Source organism: Lonchura striata, chromosome 8, assembly GCF_046129695.1.
Source record: "Lonchura striata isolate bLonStr1 chromosome 8, bLonStr1.mat, whole genome shotgun sequence".
Taxonomy (NCBI): domain Eukaryota; kingdom Metazoa; phylum Chordata; class Aves; order Passeriformes; family Estrildidae; genus Lonchura; species Lonchura striata.
The window spans coordinates 32483154-32505034 of record NC_134610.1 but is presented as its reverse complement, the minus strand read 5'-3'; the positions used below and the strand labels follow the sequence as shown (position 1 = coordinate 32505034).

At 39.8% G+C, this 21881-nt stretch overlaps 1 protein-coding gene across 2 annotated transcripts in view; it reads left to right on the top strand.

The window, feature by feature from the left end:
- ZNF804A (zinc finger protein 804A) overlaps nucleotides 1–21881 on the top strand; it is a 145347-nt gene that overhangs the window by 103751 nt on the left and 19715 nt on the right. Inside the window, exon 2 of one of the 2 annotated variants that reach the window (XM_021543118.3) lies at nucleotides 6010–6153. The exons of the other annotated variant lie outside the window; for it this stretch is intronic. Within the exon in view, the coding sequence (XP_021398793.2) occupies nucleotides 6010–6153 (144 nt within the window). The remainder of the gene's footprint in view (nucleotides 1–6009; nucleotides 6154–21881) is intronic. 2 annotated transcript variants of the gene reach the window in all.

Sequence of the window (21881 nt, the reverse complement as noted above, 5' to 3'; positions counted from 1 at the left end):
ATGAATTGCTGCCTCATTGTGAGCTTCCTTTCCAGTGAATTCAGTCTCACCATGGCAGGACACTGTTGTGCATTGCTTTGCTCTCCACTGAGTCCAGCTTTGGCCCTGTTCTCATCTGTCTCACTCCATTTAGTGCAGGGGGTGTGGGATTCAGCTGCTTGCATTAGTAGGTGTATGGCTGGCAAAATTAGGATGACTTTAGGAAGCAAACAGCACTAATGGGAATAAATTTTGTGATTTCATTCTAATTTCACTGTGTTATTTATCCTAATGCTAGGGTGTTTACCCAAACACGAAGGACTGTCTGTGTGTTTATTGGGAAGCTGAGAAACCAGTTTTACAATAATTTGCACGTCTTCAATAGCATTTTCAAGTGTGCATTTTCAGCAGAATACTGATTAGCTCTCCTGGATGTAATAAGTGCTTGGGTTGGAACTGGGTGTCTGCAGGTAGTCTTGAAGAAAAAATAAAAGTGGTGTGGGGTTTATTCAGCCTCAGATGTTTAATTAATATAAAGTACCATCCTTCCTTGGTCCCATCCCCATCCAGTGCAGGGAAGCAGTGGGGTCACTGCTGGAAACACCTTTGCCCAAAAGGAGAATGTCAGAAGGGATCGAGGAAATAGTGTTTGTGGCCTGGTGAGCTGTAGTTTGCTATCACCTGCAACTCATGGGAAAGTTTCAGGTAGGATAATCAAAAAGACCTGACAATTTTTGTGGTAATTATTTTCCCAGTCAGCTGCCAGTCTCCCTTCTGAAACTGTGTACTGTTTGGAAATGAATTTGTCAGGATCAATGAGTAATTTGATCCATGTATCTAATTGCCTTTTGCTTTGGTCTCCCCGCCTTGATAAGGACAGGAACCTTATAAAGAATCGGATATGTTACTAGACTGTACTAATATTGTTAATGTATTCTATTTTTTCAAGTACATCAGTGGATGATGTACAGACTGCTTACAGGAGGAAAAAAAGTGCTATGCAAAGATATTTAAAAAAATCTACATACCAAATAACACCAAGATTGATAGCAGAGGAGATGTTAGTAAATTGTACATTTTATTCCACAAAATCTGCTGTCTTTATAGTACCAAGTAAACATATCAGACATTAAGGAATCCTTTGTTAATTGTGCTCATGCATGTCACAGTTAATTAACTATAGAAAAGTGTGCTCTTAAGTTGTGGCTGATTTTTTTTTTTTTTGGTAACAATATATTTTTAGGCTGGTTTTTTTCATATAAATATAGCTAATGCAGAGTTTTGCCAAACCAAGGGTATTAGTTTGATTTTTTTTTTTTTTTAATATCTAAACTACAATTTTGCTTTTTTGTTTAGTTATTGTAACAGGAAAAACATGCTTTAAATATTTTTTTGTGAAACAAGGTTAGACTGGAACATCTGTCAGGTCTAATGGGCTCTAATCCAGAGGATCAGACCAGAGCAGCCTAATCCTCTCTGGGATGACTATACCAGTAAATTATCCTGAAGAAGGCCTTTATTTCTGTAATACGTTTTGCTTTGCAGTGACTGCAGGCCTGACCCTTTTAAGTCTACAGTAAATGCAGAGTAGCTTGCTGCAATAAAAGGAACTCACATTTATTGTAAAGTAAGAATATTCACACTAGTAATCACCATGGAATAGATAATGTATTATAATTTCACATTCTTCCTTTTATTTTTTGTCTAGCTGACCTTTCTGCAGATAGCAGAAGTGGGAGCCTGAAGTGCACTCCATAGAAATATCCCCATGGCTGAGGCATCCAGTGAGCTCTCCAAAGTTATCTGTGTAAAGAGTTCAGCACTCCTGTAGTGTTCTTTCTTTCTCTCTCCCTCCTGTAATGGGAGCACAAAGTCCAGTCTGGTTTGTGACAGCCCCTCTGTGAATAAAGCTGCTTTTAATCCAATTTATCAGATGTTTGCAGTAGCATTTGCATAGACTTAAGGCTTTGGAGTATGGAGAAGATGGATTTAAAGAAATAAAGCTAGCTGATAGATGGGATCACTTATTAGAGATCTTTCATATGAATTATGAAAAATAGCTACAGTGAATTATAGCTGTAGGCTTTCAGATAATAAGCCTTTCAGGAAAAAAATAATGAAACTAAGTGATACTCAGTTCTGAGTTTTATTACAAGGCTGAATCATAATTCAAAGTTCTTTTAAAACTTCCAGGATGGTTTGCAAATCTTGATGAAAATGAAACTAAGCTTGACCATATTTAACCAGTTTAAGTGAGTTTTTGGCTGCTACTTTACTCCAGGAATATTTTTCTCCTGTAAGCTTCCAGCTTATTTCTGTCTGCACTCCATTGCCTGCTGCTCTCAAGGTCCAGGGACTGTAATTTGTTACTGTCAGTTTTTGGGCAGTTATCCCTCATCAATATGGACAGGGCTGGGGAAAGCCTCCTTGCAAAATCGACAGTAACAGCCTGGCAGGCAAAAACCCAACAAGCTCTCTTCTCCTGTTTCCAGTCTCTGCTTGATGCCTCAGGTTTTAGCTTTAATATTTTTCAGGTCCTGTGTTGCTTTAGTGTGTGGGTCTGAGCTTCATATTAGAGGATGGTGAGCTCTCTGCGAGAGTAGGGGGACAAAACTATTCCTGCTCCAGATGGGCACCAAGGACAAATGATCCAAATCTCAGGCCCAACAGCACAAACAACGTGGACTGAAGAGAGAAAAACAAGCAGGGTGGGAGTTCATAACCTAAAGCTGTAATTGCACAATTAACTCCAATATGTAAAGGAGCAGAACTTATAAAAGTGAGAGCCCCTGTGATCAGTTGTCCATTTTGTGACCATTTTGGTCCATCTTGGGTGTAGCCCTGGCTGGGCTCTTGTGCTGCCCAGGTGGATCCATTGAGGCCTTTTAATAAATCCCTGCTTTATTCTTTATCTCTGTCTAGTCTCTGATCTAGGCCAGCCTTCACAGGGCATCACACCCATCCTTGAAACCACTTTCCTCACTCCCAGTGACTCTGGACTTTGCTCACTGCCAGCAGCAGGGGCAGTAGCCTCAGTCCCAGCCCAGGGGATCCCACAGTGACAGAGAATCTCCTGAACACCATCCTTTAAGGGTGTTCTTAAGGGGGTTTCTGTGTGTGTGCATGTGAAATACAATAGGCTGAAGTCTTGAGGTTTGTTGTGCTGCTCCTGGAGAAATGGGAAATTTTTCGTTTCTTGAAGTTTAGTAGCTGCATAGGAACATCTGCCAGTTTATTTTGCTGTATAAAATATTATACAGTAACAAAGGATGTGGATGATAAAGGAGTTTAGTGCTATATCATGTTTTAAAACAAAAAATTCTGAAAGGGAGAGGGTAGAAAACAGAGACTAAGAGTGGATTCGTGCATGGCACTGTGGTGTAGCATGTTCTTGGATCTTTTGGAGACTATGGAAAGAATAAGCAGAGGTGATGAAGAGTAAAGGAACTCATGAATAAACCAGAGCTATGTCATTCAGGGGGCACAACATGAGACAAGGTGTGCTAGGGGTACATGTACTTAACAATGACCCAGTCAAAGGGAATAAAAGTGTTGATGACCTTTTCCAACATGCAACAGCTGAACCCAGCAGAATGCAGGTGCAAAGCAAAGGGAGTGATGCTGAGTTAAGAGTCACTTTCTCCAGTTGTACATCAAAATCTTGCACAGGTTCAAAAGGTTGAACCAATAGAGGCATTCATACGTTCCCAAGGTCAAGTACTTCTGGTTCTTGTCATTTGAAAGTCCCTTCTCCATGCATGACTGAGCCCCATTATTGTGTTCCACCCCATCTACTTGTGTTTTAAATTAAATTTAATTTAGATGTGTTGCCATTCTTCACTTACCTTGGAAACTTTGATGTACTATTGTAATGTAAATTTAACCCTGTGCCTAAAAAAACCCCAGCTAAAGGTATTTAGTGATAGAAACCCCAAGATCCTTTGCAGTAAAGTTTTTCATGGAGTTCCAGCGCCCCTGCCTCATTAATATGCATTGGCATGCCAAATGTAATTGCATTCAGGTTAGGTTTTGCTATGAAAATATTGTATTGTTTCAAAAATGGTGCTTTAAGTCAAAGACACCACTAGTGAAGTTACATAACTTTATTCTAGGTATTTCAGAGCATTAGTAAGTCTTACAAAAGCTTGCTTGAGAGTTAATCAACAGCATGGTGTAAGATCTTTATGAAAAAGTATTATTAAATTCACTGTTCTTGTCTTAGGATCCATCACACTGATTCTCCTCACATATATCACATATATGCATATACATATATATACATACATACATATATATATATATATATATACATATACATATATATATAGTTGATGATATGTAGTATTCCAGAGTTCTGATAATTGCCCCAAATTCAGATTTTTTCTTTTTCATGCTTTAATTAAATCAAATTAGGTGTCCTCCCTTTAAAAGTAATTCTTGTAGTCTAGAAAGTGTTTCAAGGGAGTGTATCCCCTTAGTGTCTTCATTCTGTTTCCACTGCTTTCCATACACAGTACCCTGGTAATACCTGAAGTGGTTTGAAACCTGTAGATTTTGCTAGCTGATACCAAGAGCTAAGTACAGAGTTTCCAGGTGAAATTTCCATAGTGCATAAATGTATTTTCAAGTGTAAAGTACTGCTCTTTCTTGAAATAAAATGCTAACTCAGTTTGGATTTAAATGGAACAGATTTTGTGAAACATCACTGTAGAAAAGTGTTAGGAATGTGTGAATTTGTCATGTGTCAGCCAGTATTCAAAACACCACTCTGAAGTGACTTGTGCAATTCTATTAATGGACAAAATTTTGGTGAGGGAGTACTTCAGTTTGGGTATGAATCAACAGTGTTTGCTAGCAGTCCAATCATGCTGAATTATAGTTAAAGTGCTACTTTAAATAATAAGTACTTTCTGGATATAGTTTTAATTTTATGACTACTGTTCCTCTCTCTTGAGAATAAACAGCATTGTTATGAAAACATTCTAATCTGATAAACATAAATTTTCCATTTTAAAGTCCTCAAAATATATTGGAAATACATGAGTTGTCAGCTGTGAAATCTGCAACCAAATATGGTCTTTTCCCCCAGATTAGCTCACTTTAGGATGTTCTGATTACAATATCAGAACTTTTATCTCAATTTAAATGAACCAAAGAATTCACAGTGAAGAAACTCTGAGAAACAAATCTGAGGGGTTTGTTTTGTTGAATATTTGACATGTTTGGGATTTTGATCTGAAATTCCATCCCAGACAGACTTGTCAAAAGCAGGAGCCACTGCACTGGGGTTATACACGCTCAGTGTTTAACTGGTGTTACAACTAATCTGACATGACAGACCATTTCCATGCTCTTTCACAACAGGCCACGTTATCACTGGTGTATTTAGGGAATTAAAAAGTCTCACATGCAATTTTCTCATCAATGATAAGCAGAGTTGTGTGTGATGTATTGGCTAATGTATAGTAAACAGAGACCCCTCTGTGTCCTGATATGGAATGACAAACACAAGGGGATGAAGATATTAATTACATCTCAGCTGTGAAAATGTTCCTTGTGTTTTATATGTACAGGCATTTAAGAAGGACCTAGTAGTATATTTTTTTTTACTTTTTTTTTTAAAGTAAGCAGACTTTCTTGTAAAAGCCTTGTAACTGAATTATTGCCATTCGTATCTTCATGCTTATTGTGCTTGGGTACATTACTGAGGAGTGAGGCTTGGATCAAAATGAACTTGCAAATAGACTTCACCATGATAAATATTAGTATTTAAATAGAACCCAGGGAAATCCTTCTAGCCTCTGACAGAGCCCTGAAGGGGAGCTGGCAACTGTAGAGCAAACTGAAGTGTGCAACTCTTCATCCTCACAGCAGTCCAGGAAACATGTGCAGTGTAACACAGCAAATACGGGAAGGCTTTTAGTTACAGAGGTGTGTAAATGTTTACAAATATGATTAACTGCAGAGCACAAAATCCATTTGCAGCGTCAAAGGCAAAACTAAAATTACTTTTTCCTGCCCCCCTTCCAGGATTATGCTGAAAAGAAAAACACGATAGCAAAAGCTCTGGAAGATCTTAAAGCCAACTTCTACTGTGAACTCTGTGACAAGCAGTACTATAAACACCAGGAGTTTGACAATCACATTAACTCTTATGATCATGCTCACAAACAGGTAAGAGAAATCTGCTCACTACTTCAGCTTAGTTTCAGATGGAATAATGAAATAAGATGTTCTTCATACGAGCTGGGAAATCACAGTTGAGTTGTCCTCAACTGCAGATTCTGGAAAACAAAATTCACTCTTTTCTTGAGAACAAATCTTTTGGAGATTTTACAGTGAAAAAAATTCTGAGGTGGGAAGAAAGAGAAATTTGAACAGTTTAATATTGAAGAGGAGCAGGGAATGGTGAATAATAATGAATAATATTATTAAAATTGTAAATGTATAATTTCCTTCTTAACAGTTTAATTTATCACATAAATGCTGTGGTATACTTCAGATGTGACTTACTGGAAAACATTTGTTGCAACAGATGTACATAAAAAACTTGACATACTCTTTGGTAAACTTTTTTTTTAGTGCAGATACATTGTGAAAGGGGCTATGACTACTTACATTAGTGCAGGCACAGTTCTGAAATGAGCTATGATTTTATTTCAATGCACTGTATTTAAAAAAGTGTGTCAATGAAAGGTTTCTGTTTCTTAACTTTAAAGCATCAGTACTTAGGTTTCTCTCACCCTATTGTATCACTTACCTCCAAGCTGTGTCTTTGGTGAGATAAAAGCTGTGCTCCCACAGAATGAGAGAGGCAATGCATCCCAGGGCAACATCCTGATCTGCAGATGGGTTAAATCTATTTAATTCAAAAGCAAGGACAATGCATCTTGACTCCCCTAAAGAGATATGTAATGATAGTGCAAAGATATGTAATAACTGTACAGAAAATTCCTACATAGGCCACTGAGCTGGTAATTATTCTGTACCTTTTCTGGTTTGTTTTTTTTGGGTTTTTTTTTTCCATCTGGTGAAATCATATGGTTATGTATCTGGATTGATTGCTTTTTTTCCTAATTGAATCTCCCCTTTTCCTGTTATTCTGCTCAGGGTGAACATAGATAAGCTACTACATGTTTTATATCTGTATTATATAGAATAATGATTGCTTTTCTTTAGCACTACTCCTTGAAACTTTTTTTTCTCTCTCTCACTGGTATTTTTATTTAGCCATAATTTACAATGTTAGTGTGAGTGTAGATTTAGTTTGGAGAGCTGTGAAGATGTGGACCTCAGCAGCAACAGCAATCTGTGAGAAGCTGGAGGGAAAGATACATAAATTAGATAAGAAATTAGCAGGTAGCTTCATTGCATCCTGTAGCTGCTTATTATGAGTTTTAGTTAAAAGTACAGCTGGAATTGATTCTACAGGTGTTACATTCACACAACAGCACATCACTGATGGATGGCAGGAAAAGGGCAGTTATGGGCAGAGTTTTCTCCACTTGGCCTCACTTAGGATTTATATTTTTAATTTTTTTAGTGCTGTGAAGCACTTTGAAATAATGAGAACCTGAAGGCTGCAGTCCTTGTTCCTCTATTCAATAGTGATGAAAAATTGATTTTGGAGCTGAGGTCAAGTGTGAGACTGAACAGGAACTTTTTTCCAGTGTTTTACATGGTAAATGTGGCTTTGGGCAGGAGAGGGTGGACACTGCACCAGCCTCTGGTGGAGCGTGGCAGATGCTGCCTCTCCATCTTTTCTGCAGGGGGTCTGTGTGTCTGTGTTTGCATGTGGCTCTGTGGCTGTGTTTGGTGAAACACAGGAAAGCCATCCCCTTCCTCTGTTCAACATTCACAAGTCTAATCTCCCTGCTAGGAAGTGGAAAAAAAAAAAAAAAAAAGCACAAAAAATTGTATGGATGCTTGTTTGGCCAAAGTAAAACTTTTCAGTAATGTTACTGGCAAATAAAACTACTGATTCCTGAGATAAAATGTTGAGTTTAATTCTTCTGGAATATGTATTTCGTGGTGGCTTCTATTAGTGCTATGAAGGAAAAACATTCCTCTTCCCATATTTTGGGTGGAAAAGGTGGCAGGCAGCATATGCTGCAGCACAGACTTGCTCTGATTGGCTCTGTTTTCAAGAACTTCACACCAAATTCTTTTTATGGGTAGTTTTAATAAGCTTGTTGAAGAGATGTGGAGGTGCCACTGTTGAATGCTCTGATTTTGTCCTGAGACTGCCTATGTCAATGGCAGAAGTTTTCCAGCAGTTCAGTAGAGGTGAGAGGAACAAATAATCTAATCTGTCTTTAGATTTTGCTTCATATTTTTTATCTTTTTTTTTTTTCTTTTTTTTTTTTCTTTTTTTTTCCCCTTTAATCACACCTTTCTACAATAATGGACAGGTAAGGGAAGTACTTAGTGCAAAGAGTCTCCCATGAGCCAAGGACAGTTGTGCAGCCACTGTGGTCTCAGTGATGCCAGCAGCCAAGAGGGGTTTCTATGTGATCAAATGGATGAAAGCTCTGCCTAAACCTCAGTTCCCCCCAGCTTTTCTGAAAAGCCATATTTAATCCTAATTGTGAAGTCTGTTATCACACCGTCTAAGCCATGGGAGGGCTTGGCAGAGAAAATGTTCCTAAAAGCTCCCGTACCTCAATTCTGTTGTAGAAGATTTTCTTTCCATCCAGTCAAATGTTGCTAGCACACAAAATTTACAGGATTTAAATGAGAAGATTTGTAATGTGGGTTTCCTCCATTGGCTGGGAGGCCCTGTGCTGTCAGTGTTGGTTGTGTTTTGATTTGTTATGTCTTAACAGCTTCTGAACACCCACTCAGAGCTAGTATGATATGAGCACCTTCTGAGCAGTCCAGAAAGCAAGCACAGGACTAGGGTAAAGCCAATTTTATTTCCTAGGACCTGAAGGAGTTTAGTGTCTCAAGAGCCCCACTGCCTCTGTTAGTGCTTTCCTGTTTTTAGCTTTTACAGGACTGTTTGGAGAGCATATCTGCAGCCTTTATGAAATACTCCAGGAACAGCAACTTGCAAGCAGTCAGTGGTAATAGAGAAAAATGAACTCTCTGCTTTGCTTTGAAGGCTTAGACAAAGAAAAAACGCCCTCAACAGAATAAAATGGTGGTGTCTTTAAAAGCAGTTCTGAGCTCAGTGCAGAGAGATGAGTAACTGAGGCAGAATTGCTATTATTCAATGTAGTAATGAGGGAATTGCTATTTGATGGTCTAGACCCACAGAGTGTGGGATTTGAGCCCCATACCACAATTTTAAAACATATGTATGAGTCCATGCAGCATCTCCTCCATCCCTGGCAGGAGCTCTGAAGTGCTGGAAACCCCTGCCTGCTCTCCTTGAGACTCTGAGGGTTTGATAAATGCAGCTGAGTGTTAAACTCTGAGGCTCTGAGTGACCTTCCTGTCGTAGCTGCTTGGGCTTGCTCATTGTGCTGTCCTGGGGCACAAATCTGCAGCACACAGCTCAGTCCCCTGTGCCAGCCATTCCTCCAGAGACTTTTGTCACCGCTGGGACAAAGAGGGCTGGAAAGTCTCCATCCCAGAACTTCTGATGAATCACTCAATACCACAGCAGCACACTTCAAGCTTGGTGTTCTTTGCTCTCCCAGGAGGACTCCTGCAAATATCAAACAACAACAATAACAGCAAAAGCTGTGATGAAAAATAAATAGCCCTAATGTGTTTGCATCTACAGATGAAAATACAATCAATTATGTAAATTATAAGCAGGAATTTTCCCCCACAGAACCGTTAGGTCATTTCTCAAACTGTTTGTCTCTGGGTGAAAATGATCTCTGTGCTCTACAAATTTATTTAAAATTGTACGCAGGGAATAATGTACAAATTATGCAGGAAGACTAAATTAGTAGTTGTCCCCTTTCCCAATTCCAGACACAGATTTCTCCTGTCCACATTTTTCTCCTCTCCTTACATCTTTTTCTTTGCACATTTTTTTGACATCAGTGCCAAATAAGCTGGAGATAATCTCTATTCACAATAGAGAATTTCAATCTCTAGTCAGTCAAAAGTCCAAACTTGAATAATTTTCATGTGTTTTAATAAATATTTTGTGGAATATGGGTGAGAACAAGAAGTTTGGAATAAAGGTGTGATTAGACATAACAATAATATAACCCCATTCTTTTACTAAATCTGTACCTCCTATGAGGCATGTAAGGTATAAATTAAAAGCAATATAGCACATTTGGGATGCCACTATTCCCAGCAAAGATAATTGGATGTTAGCAGTTGTTTGAGCCTGCAATTTGAAAACAAAGCAAGGAATCCTTGTAGTCATCATTACAGCTCTTTTTAAAAGCTCTCATTGCAGAGATATTCCCTCTGAAAAAGAAAATCCCCATCTCTTCTGCTTGGCTGGCACCTGCAGAGGGTGCACTGCAGTGCATCTGCAGCTTCTGGCAGAGCCCAGGAGTTTGTGTCTGCTTGCAGGGAAATGGCCAAGTTCTGGGAGACTGATACAGTGATGGAAATGAACTTTTCACTGAGAGCCAGCAGGATTTTATGCTGTGTTTTTTCAGGCCTGCTTTTTGCAGGTTGGTTTCCCCTGGAGCTTTGGGAATCGGACTGAGGCAGAGGCAACATGTTGTATGCAATTTTTGAAATGTAGAAATAATGATTCTCAAAAAACCCTGTTGCCTTCTAGACCAGTATGTCCAGAGCTTTGGTGTAGTACAGGGTAAAAACTGAAGAGTTGCAAGAATTTTCTGAAGACTTGCTCCTTGAACAAAAAGAAAAAGTGATGTGTTGTGAGTCAGATTTCAGGCCTGTTCACTAATAAGGGATTTCATGAAATAACTCTGCTGCTCTTGGATCAGGGAAGTGCCTGGCATGGCTGAGGGGTGGCTGCATTTCTGCAGGGCCAGTGAGGAAGGGCACAGGATGCAGGTGCAGTGCCAGCTGCTCCATCCTCCCGGGGAGAGCGTGACCCTGGCAGGGAGACACTTGCAGAGTCTTGTTTTTCATGCCTTGCAAGTAAAAATAATTACCTGTGGTACATTTTGTTATTTCTCTTCTTTCTATTTTTCTTTGAGGCTAAGTGACTTATTGTTTTTAATATAACAGAGTCATTTTTTTCGCAGCTGAATTTTCTGGAATAAAGAAATTTTATATTCCTTCCCTTTATCATGTTTCTCATGTTAGAGAGCTACATCTTGGTGTGTCCTTGTGGGCAGGCAGTCATAACTACCCAAGCACAGAAGAAATTCAAACATTTGTGTTTGAATCGATCTTGTGTAGTCCTTTCTTACTGTTATTGCTTTCCCAGAATGTAACTTTGGCATGTCTTCCTATATTTCTTTTTTTACCCTCAGGAAAACATACTCATCTTTGTAGCCTTTTTAAATATTAAGGGAACACAAACAAATGTTCAGCTGTGCATTCATATACAGAGATGTTTTTGTAATGCACATACAACCATGAAATGAGCCCCTCCTCTCCCTAATATACTCTGCTCTATCACTCTATTTCAGTATTTTTTTTCCATTAATATGGAATTATTTAGCCATCTTTAGTGGTTGGATTGGTGGTTGTTTGGGTTTTTTGAGTTTAAATTTTAGTGAAAAGCTTCATTTTCAGTTTTATGCACCTGTGCTGACTTTAATGCTAATAAGGTTCCTCACCAGGTCTATTAATTATAGCTCAGCACTGCTGGGAGCACTGGAGCTGAGCTTCGTGATGGACTTGATGCTTCCTTTTCCAACTCTTTTAAGTAATAAAAACAAACAAAAAGCCTCCTGCTGTTACTGTGAAGACAAAGGCAGAAATACCAACATGACAGGAGCCCACTGGGCCACGAAGGAGGGAGCCAGACTGAGGATCCCACTCCTCTGGGATATGGGATGTGTCCAGAGCACACAGTGGGAGTCTTTATTCCACTTTACAGAATGCATTTTAAAATTAAATAGACAAGTTCAGTTCTTTATGAATATTTCAGTATATTTAGGGAGAAACTTCACACACTCTCCTGGGTGAAAGAAAAAATTTGTTTTCTTTCCAGTTTTTCTTTTTTTATTTTAGCTATAAAATTTAATCCCAGCACTTGTCTTCTTGATAAGCATCAGTGTAACAGAGTAGTTAGGCATTCTTTAGCTCCAAACTTGTACTGACAAGTTAGATGAGGATATTTTTGAGTAAAGTATTAATCCAGCAAAATCCAATTTTGTTGCCAATGAGTGTTCTGTTTTCTCATTACCAAAAAAAAGAGACATATCACGATGTCCCTGCCACAGTAATTACAACAGAAAAGATACTCTGTAACTTTTTCTGTTTTCATGTTTGGGAAATTTGATTCTGTAATAATGTTTGATTAACTAATTGACTTTTTTTTTTTTTTCTGAAGAAGTGTTTTTAGAGCAAACACAATTACAGTAGAGGAATAGATACCCCATCTGTCCCACTAATAGCCTGCAAACAGAATATTAACCCCATGCACTGACACTACTGATTCCACGAGGAGCCTGTTTTTTACTGCAGGAGGAGCCTTACCCAGTGGCAACCCTTCCTCAGATAAGAAACTAAGTATTTATCCTCAGTTCTTTATTTTCTTCTGGTTTTGAATTATTGCAGCCTTCTCATTTATGTTCTTTTCAATATCCAGATCAGCCTGATAACCCAATAAATCACTAACATTACATTTCCATGCAAAAAAAATTACAGTTTCTTTTCAACTGCACATTGCTCATTTATTTTCCAAATCTAAATTGTCGCTTCAGTGAAGGGAAAAAAAATTACAGCACCAGTTCAAAGCAGGAGGGAGGGAGGAGTAAGGGACAAGAAGAAATGTTGCTTGCTCCATACATCCTGCATGTTCCTTTCCCTGGCACATGCTGTGGGGTTCATCCTTTTATTTAAAAATCTAATCATACATTTCAGTCCAACTTGGTCATTTTAAATCAGTCCATGAAAATTTCTTCATGCAAGTTAGCGGAACTTGGGGCTAATTTTTTAAACTTTGCTTTACTATATCAGGATTTTTCAGGTTTCTGCTGTTTGGCCAACATTACTGCAAAAGAAAATACTTTTTTTCCTGTTCGTCAGTAAGATAAGAATGGACACTATAATTAGGACCTGAAGATAGGATAAAATACAGGGTTTTACTTCATGATCCTGAGACATTGTGTGTATTGTAATGCATCTTTTGACATACAGTGTTTTGATGGAGAGAAATTATTAAAAACTTATACAAGCACGGGGATCAGATGATGGTTTACCTATCACTTAGTTGTATCAGGCAATAGATCAGCTAAGCAATTACCTACAAGAAAAATACTGCTTTTTATTTCCCTTTATGCTTTAACAGAGCCAGTCTTCCACAGTTAATTTAAACTTCATTATGGCTGCAAAATTCAAACCAATCAGCAGAATACCTTTTCTGCAGTTTTCAGAAATTTGACATGCAGTTCCACTGCTGTCCTGAAAGGAATCAAGCAGATTGTAGATTAACTGTAAGTAATGAATAATGTGAAAACCATTTTGTTACTCCATGGTTTTGAGCTGTTAAGTGATCAAAAAGAAAGCAAAGGAAAACCCAATACATTCCTAGTAGTATATTAAATTCTGACCCCTCAAGGTGAACAATTTCTTACAAGATGATCTACTTTGCTAACACAATTAAGTGGTGGTTAATACTCTATGCCTGATCCTGCAAAAGCCACCTTGTATTTTCCTAATTGCCACCAAAAAAAGTTTCAGGGTATTTTCTTGCCCTCTGGGAGCTCTGCTAGTATTCTACTTCATGCCCTGCAGTTTGTGCATGCTGGTTTCCATGTGAGAGCTCATTCTTCTTTGGGAAGAACTGAGCAACCTTTTCAGCACAGACCACAGTCATTCTTAGGGTAACTATTGCAGTCTTTGCTGATCCTTGCAAAATCAACCCTCCATTCAGCTCAAAAAAAGCTTGTTCTTTTTTTAGTGGTAGCTCTGACCTGTTGATGAAACTCAGCTTTGCAATCAGAGCTGCCTTTTGTGAGGAGATGTGACAAGGCAAACAAACTGCAGGGAAGTGGGAGAGTTTTTCCCACAAGCCATGGCCCTGCTTGTCCTGCAGCGGGACCTCTCGGGGCCAGGGGTGAGCTCCTCACTGCAGGGAAGGCTGTGAGTGTCACCCTGTTCTTTTAAAGGTTTTAAAGTTCTTTTAAAAGTTTCCTATGCCTTCTGATGTTTGCGTATTTCTACTGGAGTTTCTCACCGATGTTCATGTAAATAATGATGGTTTTGCATTCTTCTTTGTGGGAGGAGAGAATTGATGGGCTGTTGGTTTGACCAGCTTGGTTGGAGAGGTGGCAATTTCACCCTCCAATCCACTGTCACTTTTGGAATTCTACATATTACAAGGTCAGAAAAAAAACTTCTGTTTTCCTTCTTTTGCATCTTGAGTGAATACATGAGATATTTCGTGTTGTAGTGCCTTGGGCAGGCAGGAGCACTGGGGTTTTATTAGGCACAGTAATGTCTTTAAATTCCTAAGCCATTTTAAGATTATTCAGTGGAGGCTAAAACATGAACTTGGGTTTTTCTTCTCTTTTTCTCCATGCAGTCAATGACTGCAGAGCCTCTGCTGGTTGGCTCTTGTTTCAGTTTGGATTTTTAATTAGTGCTACAGCTACAGCTCTACAGGAAGGGTCTGAGAGGCTTCTAAAAGTAAGCTTTCCCCACCCTCATGCTGCAAAGGAATGAAATAAGAAAAGCCAAAATAAGGTGAGCATTTGAAGGGGCAGATGATGTGGGCAGGAGTGTGTCTGTTCTGTCCACTGCTGGCAGACAGGCAGTAGCCATGGTTTGAGAACATTTCAAGAGTCAATGAAAAGGAAAGTTAGAAATGGCCCTGCCTTGTCCTGTTTGTGTTTTGGATTGGCTGAGGCTTTCCCTTCATCTCATGGACACCATACCCTTTTTGCAGACATGCCTCTTGCTTCTCTCTGTTTTCACCCAGTGCTGTTCTTGACAAACATCCTTGTGACAAACCTGAATGATTACACAAAGGGCTTCTCAGTGTCTTCCAAAGACTCCATGTGTGGCAGAGGAGTGGTTCAGCATCACACAATTGAAAGTGTGGGTGTTTTTTGGTTGAATGATTTTAAAAAGAAAAAAAAATAAGGCATTCAATCTGCAGAAGACCATTTAAATACAAGCACTTCAAACCTCTCTCTTGCAGAAATCCTTCTTTCCTTGAATTATCTGTTCCAACAGTATGTTGCATCTTTTCTTAAATTGGAATTGGCGAGAAACCCATGGTATACTGTAATATAAATTATAAATCACATTAATTCAAGTTCATTCATGATTAATGTAACTACTTTTAAATGTCTGGCTTCTCTGATAGCACTTACTGCTGTTGTCTTGGTGTGCAGTCTTGATACACATAATGATAACAAGGGAGGACACAAGTAAGCCCTCACCTTTCCTTTTCCAGCACTGAAATTCAACAAAATTGAAAACAATTTTTAATGAAAAACCTCAAACTTTTTAAATGCTTATTTTTATATTTTTATTTTAAACTTTTTATAGCTGTTAAGTGCGTGCTTGCACTGTCATCTGTATGCCACATCTGGTACAGGATCTCATTGTGCTACATGATTTATAACTACAGAACAACATATCTGCTTCTTACAAATTGCTTGTAATGAGAGCTGGAAACAAAGCAAGAGACTGCCAGAGATTGGGTGCCAGAGAAGGGTTACAGCAGTACTGGAGGTTAGGGATCATTATTGCAGACTTTCTTGACATTCACAAAGGGGACAAATTAGAAAAAAAAGTAAAAAAAGGAAAGGAAGCATTAAAATGGTGCTTATCAAAGTCACCCTTAGTTGTTTTCCCTGTCTTTGCTAAGTAAGCCTGAAGCTATCAGGACTGGTTCTCTTTCTTCTGTTCTGTCAGACAGAGCCTGCTGCCACCTCTTCTTCTCTCTCATCTCTCTTTACAGTCCCACTTCTCAGCCCCAGCAGGAGACTTTTCTTCTCTGCCATTTCAAGACTCATTTCTTGCTTAATGAATCCTTCTTTTTCCCTTTGTTTAGATGAGAGTACAACACATGCTGCTGATGCAGTTTACTTCACTTTTTCCCCTCCTTTCTGCCCACAGTTTTGTATTTCTAAGGAATACCCAATTAGTACACTTTCCTTTGCATTGGCCTAATGTATAGGGTTGGTTAAGAATTATGGATTGTATAATGAGAAATACATTAAAAACACATCTAAGGTAAATTTTATAGACTAGGTGTGAGCTTTGTGTGCTCACTGAATGAGAACATGTTTGAGTCCCAGCCTGTCTCACATCTGCTTCGCCTGCAAGGCTGACACCTCGTCACTGAGCACTTGGTGCTTGTGTGGCACAGTGGGAGCTCCAGTCTGAGTTTCTCCTTTGTGACCAGCACCTGCAAGTGGCCAGACCCAAGATAACTGAGTCCAGCTGGGATTTCAAAGAAGAAAAAAAAGAAAAAAAAATCTCTGAGGGGCAGGTGAAATCATTGGGGAATTAACAGCTAAAAGAAGTACTCTACAGGGAATATTCACAGGGAGATTTTTTTTTTGCTCAGATGCTTAAAACTAGGTCAGGCCAGAAGCAGACGTCCATCCATCCCATGCCAAAATTCCTTCAAGGAATATGTTATACACCTGAGGCTGTTTTAGGATCCTTTTACTTTTTTTCCTAAACTAAATTTAAAAAAATCAAAATCAGAGTTGGGAGGAGTGATGTCCAAGCAAAGCTTTCATTACAATGAAAATCTTGACATTACATTACATTTTATTACATGAGCAATAGGATTTGTAATGCTGGGAGCTGGGCAGCCTTAAAATAGCTTAAGATGATGATGATATGGGGGTATATTTTACTCAAATAATGTAGATAATGTCTTAAATGACAGCCAGTCTTTTCCAATGACTCTGCAGGTGGCAGATTTTCTTTCCAAGCTCCATTCAGGTATCTTGCTCTGTCTCTGCACACCTGCCTGGCTGTGAACAAAGGGAAGCCAGAGTAGCTAATGAATCATCTCTGCCTCCATTAACAGCAAGATCAACAAGGCAAAAATAGTGTTGTCTCATTTTCTTTAAGCAGTAGAGAAAATACTGTGTATTAAAAAAGCTCTGGGTCTAGATGCTCCTTATTGCCTCAGGGTAAGACAAGTGTAAAAATCCGTGTGTGTGTGTCCCTGTTGGAGAACAGCTTCACTGGCTGCTCATTGAGTGCTGGGGTGCTCCACAGGGGCTGCTGTGCCTTCCCATAGGGGTATGCACAGAGAGGATAGACTCCTTGGCAAGCCCCTCCAGCTGCCATCTGACCTGGAGACACTTGGTCTATTATTTATTGTTAAGAAGGCAACTGAGAATAACAAGATTCAAGCAGTGTCCCTCTTTTCTTGGTCCGCTGCAGAGGGTGAGCAATTCTGCAAGTGAAGCAAAGCCAGTTCTTGTTCTGATTTTTATTTTTAAGTAGTTTTTTTAAGTGGAAGTAAAGAAAAGCAGAAGCAATTTCTGAGCTCGGTTGACTCTTGGGGTGAGGCTCACACAAACAAGTGACTGGCTGTGTGTGCTGTGCCAGGTCTGGATGTGATGGGCAGCTGGAGCAAGGGGAATGAGGGTGGCTGGGGAGGGAGCAGTGCCCTGCCTGCCCTCTTTTTTTGGAGGGGACAGCTCACCTCCCCATGGGGAGTGGCTGCAGGCTTTCAGCAGCTGCCCTGGGTAGGTGCCTATCACTCCCTGGATTTTGTGTGGCTGGAGGATGTAAGGAAGTGGGATGGCATCTCCTGCTGAGCTCTTCACGCTCCTATTCACTCGTGTGCAGTTTGGAAAACAAATATATAAATAAATAAACCTCACTGAGCTCATAATAAAAATCTTGAAATATTAGTCACTTCTGGGAGCACAGATGATTTCTGTGGAGTAAACTGCCTGGTACACTGCTAAGGAAAATATTTTCTTGCAAATTTGTAACTGCTGTCATTGACAGTAAAATTGCTTGAAATATAAAATAATGGTAGTGTGTTGCCTACCGTGACAGGAACTGTAAGAGGTTTTGACCTTTAGTAGGCTTTAATGGGTGCTCTACAGAGGAACTGACGCTTCCATTTATTAACTTGTAATTGTCCAAAATAAATCCTGCTTTCTCCCCGTCTACTAGATTGAAGCCTAGGGTATGTTAATTGTGCTGGCTCTTCTCCAGGCCTGACACCTTGACAGCTCTTGTCAGCTTTTAAAAGTTATTCCCTTATGAAAACTATACTAGTTATTCTCCCATAATGGCCTTGCCACTCATCTTTTCTATGTTTTTTAATTGTGACATCAAAGTTTGCACTTAGCACTGACCCCCTGACAGGAGAGCGTTCTCTAATGATGAGCAGTAGGTCAGTGCTCCCTGTTCTGGAGGAATGCAAAAAAAAAAATTAAATCCAGCACTTGGGTTAGCAAGTGTACACCTGGGACTCTTGCTTTACTAAGGCTCAGGTATTTGCTCTTCATTAAAGAAATGAGGTTGTACAGTAAACTGATTTATTAGCTGTACCACCCAGTGCTCTAATCTCATCAAATCTCACGCTGTGCAGGACTAGAGCATCTCATAATTTCTAAAAAAAGGCTGCTAATTAACATTTATGTGCTCCAGGACGTGGTGGTGCTGACACTGGTGGCACATTTTCCTTGGAGCTGGCACTGGAGCAATATAATTGTGCTGATGGAGTTGCTGCCTTAGAGATATAAACCCAAGACGTTGCCCAGCACAGTAATTGCAGTTCCCAGGCTGCTTGCTGAGGAGAGAGGGCTGTAGCTCCAGCTGTGCACTGCCCAAAATCCAGGCAGGTATTTAGATTACCTTAGGTTAATCCCCCCTGCAGCTTCAGCTGGTGACAGTGGCTTTTTCTCTTCCCATCCTCACTGTTTGGTGTAATTGGTGTGCACTGTCAGAGAGCTGCCACTGTCTGAGCCCAGAGCAGTTGTGTTCCATTGATAGTACAGTGTGCTACTCAGTCCCAGCACCTGGAAAAGAATAAAACCCTCCACTTTAACTCTGTAGAGTTGATTGTTATTGGAATTGCATGTTCTGGGTAAGGAAAATTATTGTATGTCTGTATTTGACAGAATACCAGAAATCGCTGTCAGCAGATGAACAGCACTAATCTGATCACATTGAAGAGAACACAAGTTAAAGGCAATGCTTTTCCTTCCACTTGCTAAAAGTGTAGCAGCAGAATATCATTTGGGACAATCTGATGTTTTGATGGAGGGTTTTGTTCTTCTGATGATTTCTCTAACATGCTCAAATTTTTCTCCCTGTGCCCTGGAAAATGGTGAAGTTACAATAATGTGGGGATCACACAGTAACTAAGGGAGGCCAATAAACTATTGCTCTTCAGTACCTTGACTGTGTTAAAAGGGTATAATTAGTAATTTAACTATGTTTAGGATCCTCAAGAGTGAAAGGCGAAACTATTGAAATCAGTAGTAATTAGAGTTTACGTTTTATATTCTCATTGGGCTGAGCCTGCAAAACCAAGCTGCCAACTCTGGCTTCCCAAATTGCCAGGACCAGAAACACCAGTTCTTAGAAAATATGCCTGTCACTCCAGGTTCTCCCATTACCTTCAGGATTAAGACTGAGAAATTAAAGACTTTCCCATCACAGACCCAATTCAGAGGGCCATTACGACAGATCAGAAATAGCTGAGGAGCTGCACAAGAGAGGAAGAATCAACTATTTTAAATGTGAATGGATAAAAAAAAGGGTCATGACTGAGTCTTTTCTGAATGTTACATCCTGATGGCCATTTGCTGGTGGAAGGCAGAGTCATTAGGCTCTTCTGTAATGTATTGCTGACTGGAGAATTTTTCCAGGGTGGAAATGGGAGAGGCCCTGGCACTAAGCAGGAGTCTGGACACAGATTGCAGATGTGCTGTGCACAGCTGGTGTCTTGAAGGTCAGCAGGAATTTCAAGCAGGATGATTTATTGTTAGTGATAGTGCCCCAGGCAGAAGCGAGAGTTCGCAGCATCAGAGCAATGTAGGCACATGAGATTTGTTCCACAACACATTTTAAAAGAAAGGGAGCAAGTCACAGCTCTGCTGATGCATCTGCTTGTAGGGGTGTGAGGCTGCTACCTGTGACTGGATCATGCACCAGCTCTGGTTTCAGGAGGGAGAGCTGCTGGGGACCCTGGCTGCTTTCCTGTGCATGAGTTTGATGAATGGACTCACCTCGTGCCTTTGTCAGGTGCAGCTGAGTGTGTGTGCAGTCTCAGGGAAGGCTCTGAATTTCTGGTGGGGAGCCAGAGATCCAAATTTAGGTTTTCAGGGAATTTGTTCTCACACTTCACCATCTTCACTGATTGAATGGAAGCTTGAAGATTTCACACTGAAAAATGCTGATATTTTAATGCAAGAGGTGCTTTAAATGATGCAAAAATTACTTAAGCAGTTCTTATATTTTGTGTGGATATAAAAGATGGTTTTTCTTCAAAAAGGAATTTTTCACCCATTATCTGATTATCCTTCCTTAATTTTAGAGAGGAAAAAAGTACTGAAACCTTAGTGTAAGGTGTAGGTTCAAGGCATAACTCCATTCAACTTATGCAGAAAATTGTTATACATTAATAAGACTTTGTGATAAAAGAAAACACTGCAGAACTTTAACCAAATTATTGAAACGAAGTAGCTATTACTTTAGTTCTACTTTCAGTAATTTTCCTGCAAGTTGTTTCCTTTAATACAAATTTGGGCGGTGGGATCAAGAATGAGCTTTAGTTGTCTGCCAGCAGCTCACTTGGGGACCTGCTTCCTCAAAATTTAGGAAGCTCCTACCAAGTCCAGGTGCAGGTTTTGCTGCACAAACCAGGCTCTGGTGCTGCCTTTGCAGCAGGTGAAATGGGAAATGACCCTGAAAGAAGAAATCTTTGGAGTGATGAAACTGAACTGTTCTCCTGCCTTATTCCAGGAGTGATCTCTGACTCTGCTGATCTCTGTGCCTGTGTTAAGGAGGACAACATGAACTGGGCCATGGGGGTTTCAGCCTATTCTGAGTAGTCTCAAATCAGAAATGTGATGCAGTGTCAGCCCTGTGCCAGGTTTTTCATGGCAGCTGCTTCTCACTGGCTCGATTTTCAGGCAGAGTTTGAAGCACAGGCTGTTTTGTTTAGCAAATTGGGCAATACAATAAATCTGAGTGAGGGCCAGAAATGGTGAATGGGTCTCCTGCTTTTCTGTGTTTGAAGCCTGTTTGTTCATGCCTTCCTTTAATTACAGACAATTCTCACCACTCCCTGTACTGTGCTGAGGTTTTGTGTCACTCTGGTAAGGATGGTCAGTCTTTCAGCTTAAATTCTGCTGCATTGTGCTTTTTACTGTAACTGGAAGACATTTTAATGTGTGTATATTTGTGCTAGAGTAGTCTATAAGTTCTGCTTAGGAGCTGTCTAAGCTTTGGAACTTGATGAATTCCCTGAGCCTTTTTGATTCTCTCTGTGACTTTGTAGTGGCATCCTGAACAAGCAGGCAAGAAACAGTTTTGAGGGATGACATTTTGATGAATGGATTCAAAACTTTCATGAAGGATGAGTCACTTAGATGGCATTGAGAGAGAGAGAATTCCAACAATAAATCCAAAATGTGTGGAGAGAAAATAGTGCTGCCTTTTGTAAACCTTTCCTAAGCTTCATCTCTGGCAATTTTGCAAGAAAAGGGAGAGTATGTGGAAAAAAACAAGTGTCTTCCTGTTGTTTTTTTTTTACCCTATCCCAGCCCAGAGGCACTGCAGCATTTTGATAAAAAAATCTTGAAGCAGGAATGTAGAAATGTTAAGGCAGAAGTAAAAATTTCAGCCCAGTCTACTTTAAGGGATGTTGTGAAGACTGGGAACAGGTATCT